At 37.7% G+C, this 14,152-nt stretch overlaps 1 protein-coding gene across 11 annotated transcripts in view; it reads left to right on the top strand.

The window, feature by feature from the left end:
• HERC1 (HECT and RLD domain containing E3 ubiquitin protein ligase family member 1) overlaps nt 1–14,152 on the top strand; it is a 221,373-nt gene that overhangs the window by 101,980 nt on the left and 105,241 nt on the right. For all 11 annotated transcript variants that reach the window (XR_004185128.1, XM_009210354.4, XM_003901041.5 and 8 more), the window contains exons 15-21: nt 1,586–1,738; nt 1,866–1,998; nt 3,368–3,559; nt 5,688–5,909; nt 7,843–8,016; nt 12,322–12,436; nt 12,525–12,645. Coding sequence is in view for 10 of the 11 variants with exons in the window: in XM_009210354.4 (XP_009208618.2) it covers nt 1,586–1,738; nt 1,866–1,998; nt 3,368–3,559; nt 5,688–5,909; nt 7,843–8,016; nt 12,322–12,436; nt 12,525–12,645 (1,110 nt within the window). In the remaining variant the exon portion in view is untranslated. The remainder of the gene's footprint in view (nt 1–1,585; nt 1,739–1,865; nt 1,999–3,367; nt 3,560–5,687; nt 5,910–7,842; nt 8,017–12,321; nt 12,437–12,524; nt 12,646–14,152) is intronic.

Below are 14,152 nucleotides of genomic sequence, written 5' to 3' on the forward strand. Positions count from 1 at the left end.
TAGAGACTAAAACTGCATTAGCCAGGATGATGTCAATCTCCTGACCTCGTGATCTGCCCGCCTCGGCCTCCCAAAGTGCTGGGATTACAGGCGTGAGTCACTGCACCCGGCCTCTTTTAACTTTTTAAAATAGAGTTTTGATATTTTCTAAATACACTAAGCATCTCTTTTTAAAAAATATTTTTAACTTGAAGTAATTTAAAACTCACGAGGAGTTACAGGAATCATTCAAAGAATTCCCCTGTGCTCTTCAGCCAAATTTGTTTTCTCTCTCTAAATCATTTGAGAGTAAATTGCAGATGGCTGGCTGCCCCTAAGTATTTAAGCATATATTAAGTATGTATTTTTAAAAAACCAGGACATTTTCTTACGTAACAACAGAATAATTATTGAATTCGGAAAATTTAACATTGATACAGAACTGTTATTTAATATATAGTCTACATTTACATTTCTACAGTTGCCCCAATAATGTCCTTTATAGCAGTTTCTGATCCCAGCCCTTCCCCTTCATGATCTGGTGCAGAATCACACATTATATTTAGTTGTCATATCTCTTTTTTAATTTTAATTTTATTAGAGACAGGCTTTCTGTTGCCCAGGCTGGAATACAGTGGCACCATCATAGCTCACTACAGCTTCGAACTCCTGGGCTCAAGTGGTCCTCCCACCTCAGCCTCTCAAGTAGCTGGGACTAGAGGTGTGCACCACCATGCTAAGCTAATTAAAAACAAACAACAAAAAAAACATTTGTAGAGATGAAGTATTGCTGTGTTGCCCATGCTGGTCTTGAACTCCTGGCCTCAGGCAGTCTTTCCACCTCGGCCTCCCAAAGTGTTGGGACTATAGGTGTGAGCTACCGCACCCAGCTGCTTTTATTTTTTTTAATGGAAAAAAATAGAAGTAGCTTGATGAATTTTACCATCTAATAGCTAGTATCATAAGGATTATAGCAAATATTTAAAAATTGGTAATGGGTGAAAGGATATAATGCTTTTGTTTTGTTTTGTTTGAGACAGAGTCTCATTCTGTCACCTAGGCTGGAATGCAGTGGCGTGATCTCTGCTCACTGCAAGCTCCACCTCCCGGGTTCACACCATCTTCCTGCCTCAACCTCCCAAGTAGCTGGTACTACAGATGCCCGCCACCACCCATGCCAGGCTAATTTTTTGTATTTTTAGTAGAGACGGGGTTTCACCATGGTCTCGATCTCCTGACCTCGTGATCTGCCCACCTTGGCCTCCCAAAGTGCTGGGATTACAGGTGTGAGCTCCTGCGCCCGGCTCTTTTTTTTTTTTTGGAGACATAGTTTCACTCTTGTCGTCCAGGCTGGAGTGTGATGGTGCAATCTTGGCTCACTGCAACCTCTGCCTCCTGCGCCCGCCACCATGCCCAGCTAATTTTTGTATTTTTAGTAGAGACCAGGGTTTCACCATGTTGGCCAGGCTGGTCTCAACCTCCTTACTACAGGTGATCTGCCTGCCTCAGACTCCCAAAGTGCTGGATTACAGGCATGAGCCGTTGCACCTGGCCCATATAATGCTGCTTAAATCAGATTTATGGTAGGTTGTGTGTGTCATTTTAGGATCAAGCATTTGGCGAGCTAGAAAAGAATAGTGATAAATTTCTACTTGGAACATCATCATCAGAAAACAGTCAGCCTGCTCATCTTCATGAACTGCTATGTTCACTACAGAAACAGCTGCTGGCATTTTGCCATATCAATAACATTAGTGAGGTATGTGATTATTTGTCTTTTATGGTGATCTATCAGGACCTTGAAACTCAGATATTTGGATAGGCCATGGTATTTTTGTATGTTGAATCTTTCAAAGTAGTAATTTAGGAACTTTTTTTCTCCTTAGAACTCAAGCAGTGTGGCATTGCTTCATAAACATCTTCAGCTTTTGTTGCCTCATGCCACAGATATTTATTCACGTTCTGCAAATTTGCTCAAAGAAAGTCCTTGGAATGGCAGTGTTGGACAAAAGTTAAGAGGTGAGTTTGGTATTTCATTTCAAATTTAATCAGTCATTAAGAAGCAAGAATACTTGCCTTTCCAAAGTCTTAAGAGGACCAGAAGCCTCTGATGAATAGGAACGGTCTTGAATCTCCTTTCTATTGAAGATTCCTTTAGTCTTGGTTTGAGGGTAGTGTTAGCAGTGACTGATCTTGAAAAGAGTCTACTTGGCATGACAGAGGCCTAATTTAAAGGCACTGGATGATATAAACTCAAAAAGATTAATTTTAAATGGCATAAAGTAAGATTTTTTAATCTCTTTTTTTTTTTTTTAAACCTGTTGTTTCTTTACCTTTCTCTTCAGCATTTACCATTTTTTCACTTTCCTTCTTGAAATTCTTTGGGCTTCTGTGTAGTCACAGTCCTTTTTTCTCTTTCCTCTGACTCCTCTTTTTCAGTGGGTTTCTATAGGCTCCTCTTCCTTGGACATGCCCTCTAATGTTGAGCATCCTCCGAATTTTGCCTTCAATTCTCTTTCCTCCCACAATGGTCTTATCTAGTTTCAGTGTCTTTAACAACCATGTATATATTAATGACTCCTGTATTTCCATCTAGCTGAGAACACCTTTCCTGAGTCCTAGAGCCATTCTTTAATTGCATACTGGGTGTCTTTTCTTTGTTATCCAAAAGACAACCAAAATTTAATGTTTATATAAAACCAGCCACCTCTGAAGTTCCCCCACTAAAAAAAGAATGAAAGGAACAAGCTATGAAACTGAAACCATTCCACATTAGATACCTCCAATTGGCTGTTCCACAGCAACTAAAATATGTTCAAACTGAGCTCATTTCTGAATGGCCCTCTCTGCCCTGATATACAATGAAATATTGAAACAAAATTGATTTAAAACCAATATGGATTATAAAAACACATGTTTTAAGGTGATCTCGATTTTTAAAAAAGTAAATTTAGTTTAAAAAATATGAAAACTTTCCCTCACTAGCAGGTAAACACCAAGAGGACAGGAAGTTTTGACTGCTTTGCTCATAGCTGTATCCCTTTCACCTAGAACTGTGCCTGGTATGTCAGTAAATATTTCTTGGGTAAATTATAAAATGAAGATAAATTAACGAATGAGAAATTGATAATGCATTTTAAGGAAAACATTTATAATCCTTTCAATTTGTTGGTATGGAGGATGCATATGCTTTGCTATAAAGTGTTTGTTGGTGTACTTTCTGAAAGTGAATAAACACTGATACTACATCAGCTACCAGGTGGGTGTTCAACAGAGAATTATTGAATGAGTCTACTCTAGTTCCAGGCTAAAATAATATTTCTTAGGTTCCTTTTTCAAAAGTTCATTTGAAACGATTGTCCCATGTTTAATTTCTTTCCCTTCATAGATGTGATATACGTCTCAGCTGCTGGCAGTATGCTCTGCCAGATTGTTAACTCCCTGCTGTTACTCCCTGTGTCAGTGGCTCGGCCTTTATTGAGTTACCTCCTCGACTTGTTGCCACCTCTTGATTGCCTTAATAGACTCCTGCCAGCTGCTGATCTTTTAGAAGACCAGGAGTTACAGTGGCCTCTTCATGGTAAGTAAAGACAATAAAAGAGCAAATAATGCCCTTGACAAAAGTTGTTCCTGTTGCACACATCACTGTGTTTTTCCATTGGAGTCTATCTATCCCAAGGCTATCAAAGGAGTTTCGTCACTGAAATCTTAAAAACTTTTCAAGTTTAAGTAAGGCCTCTTATTTTATTGGAAGGAATCCTGGACTGGAGCATAAAAGGAAAAGCGCTGGGGTTGGAAAGATGACCTTGAGGGCCTATCTTATTTTAACATTATACAGTTCAGTGATCAAGTGTCAATTAGTCCAAGTGTCAAGTTTACAGCCATATCAGGATGTTGATTAGGCTTTATATGGAGTTTTTCCAGGTTTATTCTTTTTTTTTTTTTTTTTTTTTGAGGTGGAGTCTCGCTCTGTCACCTAGGCTGGAGTGCAGTGGCACGATCTTACCTCACTGCAACCTCTGCCTCCAGGGTTCAAGCAATTCTCCTGCCTCAGCCTCCCGAGTAGCTGGGATTACAGGCGTGCACGACTACGCCCGGCTAATTTTTGTATTTTTAGTAGAGACAGGGTTTCATCATGTTGGCCAGGCTGTTCTTGAACTCTTGACCTCGTGATCCGCCCACCTCAGCCTCCCAAAGTGCTGGGATTACAGGCGTGAGCCACTGCGCCCGGCCAGTTTCTTCTTTTTTAAAGTATCTCAGAACTTGCTAAGATTCGGTCTATTTCTATCAGGTGAGTAACGTGTCATTTTATTTTATTTTTTTCATCTGTGTTTATAACTGATATTTTTCTATAATTTCATTTTTTCATGCTATCCTTTCCTAGTGTTTACTATCAAAATTACACTAATCTCATACCATGAACGTGGAACTTCCTTTTATTCCTGTTCACTGAAATAATTTGTGTAAGGTAGGGGTTATCTCTTCCTGAAGGTTTAGAAGAATTTATCTATGAAACTATCTGGCCCTGGTGTTTTGTTTGTAGACAGACTCTGACAATTTTCATTCTTTAGTGGTTAATGTTCCCTTCCATCTTATGTTTCTTCTCCAGTCCATTTTGGAAATGTATATTTTTCTAGGAATGTTATTTTGTTGGTTTCAAATTTATTGGCATAAAGTTGTTTATAATATTCATGGTTTTAAAAAATCTCTAGTATATCTGTGGTTATATCTGCTTTATTCCTATTTTTTGAATTTGTGCCATCTTTTTTTCTTGAGTAATTTTATTAATCGTTTATCCATTTTCCTTTTAGATAACTTATCCATTATCATTTCAAATAACTACTTTTTGGATTTGTTAATCTCTTTTTATTTCATTGGTATGGGTTCCTTATTGCTGTCATTTCGTGAAGTCAAGAACTTCTAAGAACAAATGTACAATAAGAAAGCATGGGTCTGGGCCGGGTGTGATGGCTGACACCTGTATTACCAGCACTTTGGGAGGCTGAGGCTGCCAGATCACCTGAGGTCAGGAATTCAAGACCAGCCTGGCCAACATGGTGAAACCCCCCTCTACTAAAAATAAAGAAATTAGCCATGTATGGTGGTGCACGCCTATACTCTCAGCTACTTGGGAGGCTGAGACAGGAGAATTGCTTGAACCTGGGAGGCAGGGGTTTCAGTGAGCCAAGTTCACGCCACTGCACACCAGCCTGGGTGACAGAACGAGACTCTGTCCCCACCCCCTAAAAAAAGGAAAGCATGGGTCTGGAGCTTAGTATTAAGACAATTCTGAATTCAAGCCTTAAAAAGCATTAAACAATCTTGAATGTCATTTTAATGGATAAATTTGTGTGTTGATTTTGGAGGAAGAAACTCAGAGTACTCCCTAAAGATAGTGAATTTTGATCTGGATAATGAAAAGTAGGAATATAATTGATCGGAATAATGTTGTCATATGTTGTTTTAATGTTTATCTTAAAATTAGTAACTTTACCAAGGAAAATTTTGTTTGATAGCATAACTTCTCTGGATATTATTTTAAATCAGTCTGGTAAAGAGAAAAAATACAGAAAGTATTATAATTTGTGTTTTCATCATAAAGTATTTTACATCAGTATCTTACTGCAATACAGTAGGTGACCATGAGAAATATTCTGAATCTTAAAAGTACCAGATAAAGACACAATAACTAATGATTTTGTCTTTAGGAGGGCCAGAACTAATTGATCCTGCTGGTCTGCCATTACCGCAGCCAGCTCAGTCCTGGGTATGGCTTGTGGATCTAGAAAGAACAATTGCTCTCCTTATTGGGCGATGTCTTGGTGGCATGCTTCAGGGCTCACCCGTGTCTCCAGAGGAACAGGACACTGCATATTGGATGAAAACGCCACTGTTCAGTGATGGTGTAGAAATGGACACTCCTCAATTGGGTAATGTGCTTCTCTGCAGCATTTAAAATACATGCCTGTTTGTACCTCAGTTGAAGATTTCTCTATTCTGAGTTTGCTGAATAGAGAACTGACAGGCACCAATTGCAACATGAGCAGTGTAGGGAATCTGGGGCTATGACTTGGAGCCCTAAGAAAAATGGTTAAATCCTGCAGCACAGTATGGTGAAAAGAGCCCCCAAAGGAAATAGAAATTGGAGGTCTGGTCCTACTCTGTCATATTTATCACTCATTTCGAGCAAGTCATCTAACTCAATGCTTCATCACTTATCTTCCAAGACTTGGAGGTTATGAAACTGCTTCACAGAATGTAAAGCCCTGTAAGAGTACTTAACTATGACTTATCAGTGCAGCACCCCTAAGATGTGAGTGGCAGCCTCTTTTCCTCCCAGCCTGTCTTGCTTTCATGCTGACATTATATTATGTCCTAATTTTTTCTTCGCCACTTAAAGTGCCTTTAAGATTTCCCTTCTGCATCATCTTCCATTTGTATATATTGCTGGCAGACTAGTTCTTAGACTGAACATGAAGACTTACCTGGTACCCCAGATAATCCAGTTGTTTTATCTAGAATTGGTCCTTTAATCTCTCTAGGCTTCTCATTTTGGTTCTATAAAATAATGATTCGGATTAGACAGGCTACATGATATTATTAGTTCTAAAATTTATTATTTCTCTGATAAGAGAAAGGGACTCAATATGTCCATGAAGGAAAGTCTAAGAGAGATTGAGAGGAAAGGAGAAAAGAAGGAGAGCTGAAAAGAAAAGAAAAAACAAAAAGAAAGAGTATGCTTTGGGATTTGGAGGGTTGGAGAGTGGGAGTGAGGGAAGCAGTTGAGGATTTTCCTCCGTTTCCAAATATGTGTGTACATTCATCATTTCATTTATGAACCAGAAAGTGATTTTGGCCATGGCTGATGATGCTGGACTGGTGTTTATGAAACATTTTGTTAAAGAAAGTAAAATCATGGTTTTTCAAGGGGGTATTTAACATGATAAAGATAGTTCCACTGCTGTCAGTGTTTAACCTTGTGACAGTCCTAAAGGACCTCCTGAGAACAAAAGTATCTCTATCTCTACCCTCCTGATATTTCTTCTATATTTACTCAATTAAACTGGCCTTTAATATGAATAAAATCAATTTCTGTTTAATGTTATTTTCACTTTTTAAATTATAAAATCATGAAACTATTAAAATTTTGTTTATTTGTATGTATTAGAAAAAGGTATTATCCCTTTTAAAATTATAACAATACAGTAATTTAGTTATATTATGGGTTAAATTGATTTTTGATACTAGCCCAAGAACCTCATCATCACTTAGAACATGGTTTTCTTTGTTTTTTAAATGTGAAATGAATTCTGAATGTCAAATGTCCCACTGGAAAGTTAGGAACCACCTGTACAAATATAAATATCAGTTGAGAAATTGTTCATGGTATCTTTTACATGGATCATTTTTAACTGATTATTTTTACTTAAGTCTATAAAAAAATGGTCTAGTCTCTTTTTCAGTGTTTCCTCGTTTCTCAAAGAGGGTATCATTCCATTTTGAACAAGGTGGTTTTTTGTTACACAAGACTGTTGCATGTGTAGGACATTTAGTTTCTTTGGCCTCTGCTTGCCAAAATGCCAGAGCTTGGGGGTATAGCTCAGAGGTAAAACATTTGACTGCAAAATGCCAGAGTTTTTTTTTGGAGTGTCACAGTTGGTAGAGTGTCACATCCTTCTGGAGAATGTAAGAGGGTTGTTACCACCTCCAACTGTAAAACATTAAAGGACTTTACCTTGGTAACGTTTACTTAAAATGGTTTGTAGTTTATCATTTCATAATCATTAAATAAATGTGGTAAGATTTTATTTGTAGCACCAGAATTTATGATGTTAAAATTGGTAACGTGAGTATTTTTTTTAGATAAATGTATGAGTTGCCTATTAGAAGTAGCACTTTCTGGAAATGAAGAACAGAAGCCTTTTGATTATAAATTGCGGCCTGAAATTGCTGTCTATGTAGACTTGGCATTGGGTTGTTCTAAAGAGCCTGCCCGAAGCCTTTGGATCAGCATGCAGGACTATGCTGTTAGTAAAGGTAAGATAAATAAGCTAAAGGGAGTAAATTTGTAGTTAGCTCATAGTGCTCACAAATATATTTGCAAGATATGTAAGTGAAACTCATACGGATCGCGTAGGAAAAGGTATTTTATGAATAACACTTTTAAACAATTTGTTTTTCCCTTTGTGGAAAATAGTGTAACTGTTTTTTTATATACATGTATTCCACTTAAACCTACTGTGTGAAAATTGAGATTTATATAATACATTTGTAGGTAATCATTTTACTAAAGTATAGTAGTCTCCGTATATCTGCAGGTGACATGTTCCAAGACTCCCAGTAGGTTGCCTGGAACCACAGGTAGTACCGTACTCTATATACATTACTTTTTTTCCTGTGTGTACATACTTGCCCATGATAAAGTTTAATTTGTAAATTAAGCATAGTAAGACATTAACAACAACAATAATAAAATAGAACAATTACAATAATATGCTAACTGAATTACTACTCTTGCATTTTGGGGCCAGTATTAAGTAAAATAAGGGTTACTTGAACACAAGCACTGTGATACTGCGGCAGTAGATTGTATAACCAAGAGGGTTACTAAGTGACTTGGTGAGATTTCATCATACTACTTAAAAGGGCATGCAATTTAAAAGTTAAGAATTGTTTATTTCTGGAATTTTCCATTTAATATTTTTGGACCACAGTTGACCGCAAGTAACTGAAACCATGAAAAGCAAGACCATGGATAAGGGAGGACTGTTGTATTCCATGCTATGTAAATGGATCTGTTAACGATTAAGAGTCTGTTTAACGATTATCTTCCCTTTGCAAGCCCTGGTTTAATAACTGAAAGGATGTGTACTTAGAAGTCTTAGCTCTAGGTGTGGTCAGTATTTCTTCATCTATAAAACATTTTGCCTACTCTAGAGTGCTGGTGAAGATACCAGTTTGAGATAAGATATACTATTAAGTACCATGGTAAAGTACTATGCAAGTTTGTGGTGGTATTTCAGTTTCTAATATTATTTGATTAAGAAAATTAATTTTATAGGCTGGGCACAGTGGCTCACGCCTGTAATCTCAGCACTTTGGGAGGCTGAGGTGGGAGGTATCACTTGAGGCCAGGAATTCGAGATCAGCCTGGCCAACATGGCGAAACCCTGTCTCTACTAAAAATAGAAAAAAATTAGCCGGTCGTAGTGGCGTGTGCCTGTAATCCCAGCTATTCGGGAGGCTAAAGCACAACAGTCACTTGAACCCAGGAGGTGGAGGTTGCAGTGAGTCGAGATTGTACCACTGCATTCCAACCTGAGTGACAGAGTGAGACTCTGTATCAAAAAACAACAACAACAAAGAAAATTAATTTTATGTACATATTTTCAAAGAATGTACCTGATTTGTTTTTAGCTCCTTTTTTTTTTTTTTAACAATGATCAGAATTGTTCAGAATCACCTGTCTCTAGTTTTCTTTCTCTGTGTCATTCTCTTATCCTGTCATTAGTTTTGTCCCTTTTTTTTGGATTTTCTTTCTTGTGTGATAAAAATGGCAAAAATAAATACATTTTTACTTTTTATTGGCCTTTATTTTTTATAAAGAAAATGAAATGAGATATGTATTATTCAGATCTACCAGTAAGATGACACCTTTGAATGTTTAATCTCATCCATTTTGTTTCTTTTTTTTTTTTTTTTTTTGAGACAGAGTCTCGCTTTTGTCACCCAGGCTGGAGTGCAGTGGCGTGATCCCAGCTCACTGCAGCCTCTGCCTTCCCAGTTCAAGCGATTCTCCTGCCTCAGCCTCCCAAGTAGCTGGGATTACAGGTGTGCACCACCACACCCAGCTAATTTTTGTATTTTTAGTAGAGATGGGGTTTACACCATGTTGGCCTTGGCTGGTCTCGAACTCCTGACCTCAGGTGATCCACCCGCCTCGGCCTCCCAAAGTGCTGGGATTACAAGTGTGAGCCACAGCACCTGGCCCCGTTTTGTTTCTTAATCATTTATTCATTCATTCTGTTATGGTGACTCCTACCAGAGGTGAAATAGTAAAGTAATGAGGAGGAAAAAAGTTTACTTTCTAAGGTGTATTTTCTGATATTTCTTATTTGTAACATTTTCTTGGGATATGCAGTTAGGTTTTCTATACCACGTTATCACTTATTACCTTGAAGTGAGAACTTAAAAAAAAATCTAGATATAAGGTGAATAAAAACTTGTTGTATGGGTCCGTTTGTTGTATTGCTTGTACATTGCAAGCATAGACTTTATTCCTAATTAGTGGAAACGTTCCTTGTTTTTTGGTATGAAATGAGCATAACTTTAATGAAGGTGTTTTAAAGGAACCCATTATTTTTAAAATGGCGTAGGAGAATAATACCTGCTAAATTTAAAACACAACAAAGGGTGTTATTTTAGTGTGCTTTTAAAATTGAATATTAGGTTCCTTGAAATGGAGTCTTGTTGGATTTTTTAGTCATAGCAGTTCTCAGAATAGCAAGCAATTCCATGGAACAGATTATTTCTTAAGAGCCTGATGAGGAAAAAATTAGTACATAATACAGACTGTCATTCTAAGATTCTCTGTGGGCTGTAAGATTTTCTTAAAATCTGGCATATTTGTCCTTGTCAATTTTTTTTTTACCAATAAAGCAGGATAAGTCTGAACTTAAATTTCTGACTTAGGCATACTGAAATGAAAACCAACATATAACATTTTTATCTCTGGAGATGAGAGTTTTAAGAAGGAATTAAGAACCAAAATTAATTTGAGGTTGGTTTTGTTTTGTTTATAAGTAGCCCAGACATTTAGCAAATCTGTCAAATGAACAGAGACTAGCAGTCCCTCTGGGAGCAGAGTGGACAATAACTCTCCCACCCCCATTTGAAATGTACTACGTTGTTAAATGTACATTGTTAAAGTACAATACTAGTGTGCCAACATAGAATTAAAGAACGGGAAGAGGCCAAGTGTGGTAGCTCACACCTGTAGCTCCAGCTACTTAGGAGGCTAAGGCTGGAGGATCGCTTGAGCCCAGGGTTTTGAGACTGTAGTGAGCCATACAGTCACCACTGCACTCCAGCCTGGACCACAGAGTGAGACTGCCTCTTTAAGAAAAAAAAAAAAAAAAAAGAATGGGAAGAAAAAGCGCCTGACTAGTCCTCATCATCTAATGTTGTTTGGGTTTTCAACTACATGTCTTTGTTTCTATTTGAAGAAATGTTGTTTCATTTCTCACCCACTTAAATGTACTTGTATTCACAGTATATACTTTTATGGCTTCAAATACCAGATATGTGTATACGCGATTAGTTTACTCGCTATCTCCTCTAGAATGTCTAATGGGAAGTATTCAAAACTAGACTCCTGATTCCAGCTTCTTACCCTCAAAACTGCTCCTGTGGTCTTCCTTTCTCAGTAAATGCCAACTACATTTTAAATATATTTAGAATCACCTTTGACTTCTCTCATATTCTCACATCACACATCTGATCTATCAACAAATCCTGTCGATTCTACCTTCAAAATACATGTGGACTCTCCAGCCACTTGTCATTACCTTCGCTGCTCTTACCTTTTTCTGAGCCATTATCATTTCTCCCTTGTATTGCTGCAATAATTACTTCTGCTGTTGCTGTTCCTATAAGTCAGTTCTCCACTCAGCAGAGCGAGCTGTCAGAAATACAAGTCAGATCATGTCGTATCTCTGTTCAAAGCCTTCTAATGCTGCTTCTCATTTTTCTCAGAGTAAAACCTGGAGGACTTGTACTGGCCTGCAAGGCCATTGGGATCTGGTCCTCAGCCAGCTCTCTGATGTCTTCTACCCATTCCGTGCATGCACGGTTTGCCCCAGCCACACTGGCCTCCTTGAACCCATCCCAGATCCTCTGCACTAGGTTTTTCTGAGGGGACCCAGTTTCACATGGCTTCTTCCCCCACTTCATTTAGATCTCTGCTCAAATGTAACCTTATCAGAAACTTTCCCAAACCACCCTATATAAAATAGTAATCCCACATATACAGTAGTGCCTGTTCTCCTTACCCTGCTTTATTTTTCCTCAGCACTTACTGTCATATTAATGTTTTCTTTTTAATATTCTCTCCCGCCCCCCTCCTCCTAAGAATATAAGCTCTGTTAGATCAGGGATTTAGTTTTGTTCACTGCTATATCCGCAGCACTTGGAACAGTAAGTGGGATCTAATGAGGTGCATTTGTTAAGTAACTGTTTAGAAAGATGATAAAATTCAGGTGTTGGATGACTAAAGCTATAAAAATTACCTCTGAACTGTTTTCTGAGCCCTTTTAAATGTCAATGCATCATTTTTATTTTCAGATTGGGACAGTGCAACTTTAAGTAATGAGTCACTCTTGGACACTGTGTCTAGATTTGTTCTTGCAGCTCTTCTGAAACACACAAACTTACTTAGTCAAGCATGTGGAGAAAGCCGGCAAGTAACTTAAAACTATCCTCAGACAAATATTTGCTCTCATGATGTTAGAAATTAGGTAACTTTTCTATTTTGGTTCTTCATTTAGATATCAACCTGGTAAACACTTATCAGAAGTGTACCGTTGTGTATACAAAGTTCGAAGTCGTTTACTTGCTTGCAAGAACCTTGAACTTATTCAAACCAGGTCATCATCACGGGACAGATGGGTAAAGTTTGAAATCAATTAATTTCTATGTTTTTCTGCAAGCTGTGAGAGCTAGCTCTAAATTGGTTTATGTGAGAAAAAAATGTGCCTTGGTCGTTGCATATGTTCAATACATGTTAAGTAGTTCTTTTTCTAGTAGAAAAAAAAAAGGAAAGGATTTGAGATTTACTTAACCTCACATTTACCAAGTGCGATATGGATTCTAAGAAAGTTTAGTTGGCTGCATAAATATTAATAACAAATGGAATGATTCAAATAGTAGGAATTATTATTCCTCTCTTTGTGCTGATCAGGCCACATTTGAATTACCCTGTTTAATTTGGGGTGCCATAATTTATAAGGGACATTAAGAAATATCTTGGATTGATAAAGTCCAAAAATTATGTCATATAAGTACTAGAAAGTATCAAAAATGTTTAGCTTAGAGAAGTGAAAACCAAGGAGGGGGTTGTGTGTGTGTGTGTGTATGACATAATAGCTGCCTTAAAAATACTTAAAGAGCTTCTCTGTAAGAAAAGAAATAAATGTGTTTCTTGTTCCAGAGGACACAACTAGGACCAAAGGGTAACAATCAAGTGGGGAATCATTGTTAGCTGGATATAAGGAAAGTAGGCCTGATGATGATTAGAGTTGTCTACCATTGGAAATGAAGATTGAAACTACTTATTTTTTTATTTTATTTTTGAGACAGAGTCTTGCTCTGTCGCCCAGACTGGAGTGCAGTGGCACGATCTTGGCTCACTGCAACCTCCACCACCCGGGTTCAAGTGATTCTCCTGCCTCAGCCTCCCGAGTAGCTGGGATTACAGGCATACACCACCACGCCCTGCTAATTTTTTGTATTTTTAGTAGACACGGGGTTTCACCGTATTCACCAGTCTGGTTTTGAACTCCTTAAGTGAGGAGTTTGAGCACCTCAAGTGATCCTCCTGCCTCGGCCTCCCAAAGTGCTAGGATTATAGATGTGAGCCACCTCACCCGGCCGAAACTACTTATTAAGAACAGTCCAGAAGTAATTCTTGCAGCAAAAAGGAGATAATTTCTGAAGTGCTTGGTAATCTTGATAACATGATCATAAAATTATAAATGCAAGCCTGGATAATAAAACATCTTCGTAGTGCTTACTTTGAAACTTAACTAATCAGATGCTTTGCACTCCATTATTTAGTCCTTAGATTTAAAAAACCAAGCTCTGTCTCTCTATTTGTAGACTTTTGGCATGTACTGACTTAATATTTGTGGATCTGTTTGTTGGTGACCTTGAAAGTCCATGAAATGTATTAATTTGCCATTTTGTTGAGGCTCAGATTTGAAACTCATATATGGGGATAAATGACGTACTATGTGAGTCTGACTACTCAGTATCCCCATCTCTGTAAAATTCTTAAGTTATTTAATGGTCATGAGTCACAGGTAACTTTTATGATGGATCTGAGGATATAATTAAAGTTTTTCATTTATGCTTTATATTGAATGATATTTATGACTGAGTATCTGTTTTAAGGATT

This window comes from Papio anubis, chromosome 7 (assembly GCF_008728515.1).
Source record: "Papio anubis isolate 15944 chromosome 7, Panubis1.0, whole genome shotgun sequence".
NCBI lineage: Eukaryota > Metazoa > Chordata > Mammalia > Primates > Cercopithecidae > Papio > Papio anubis.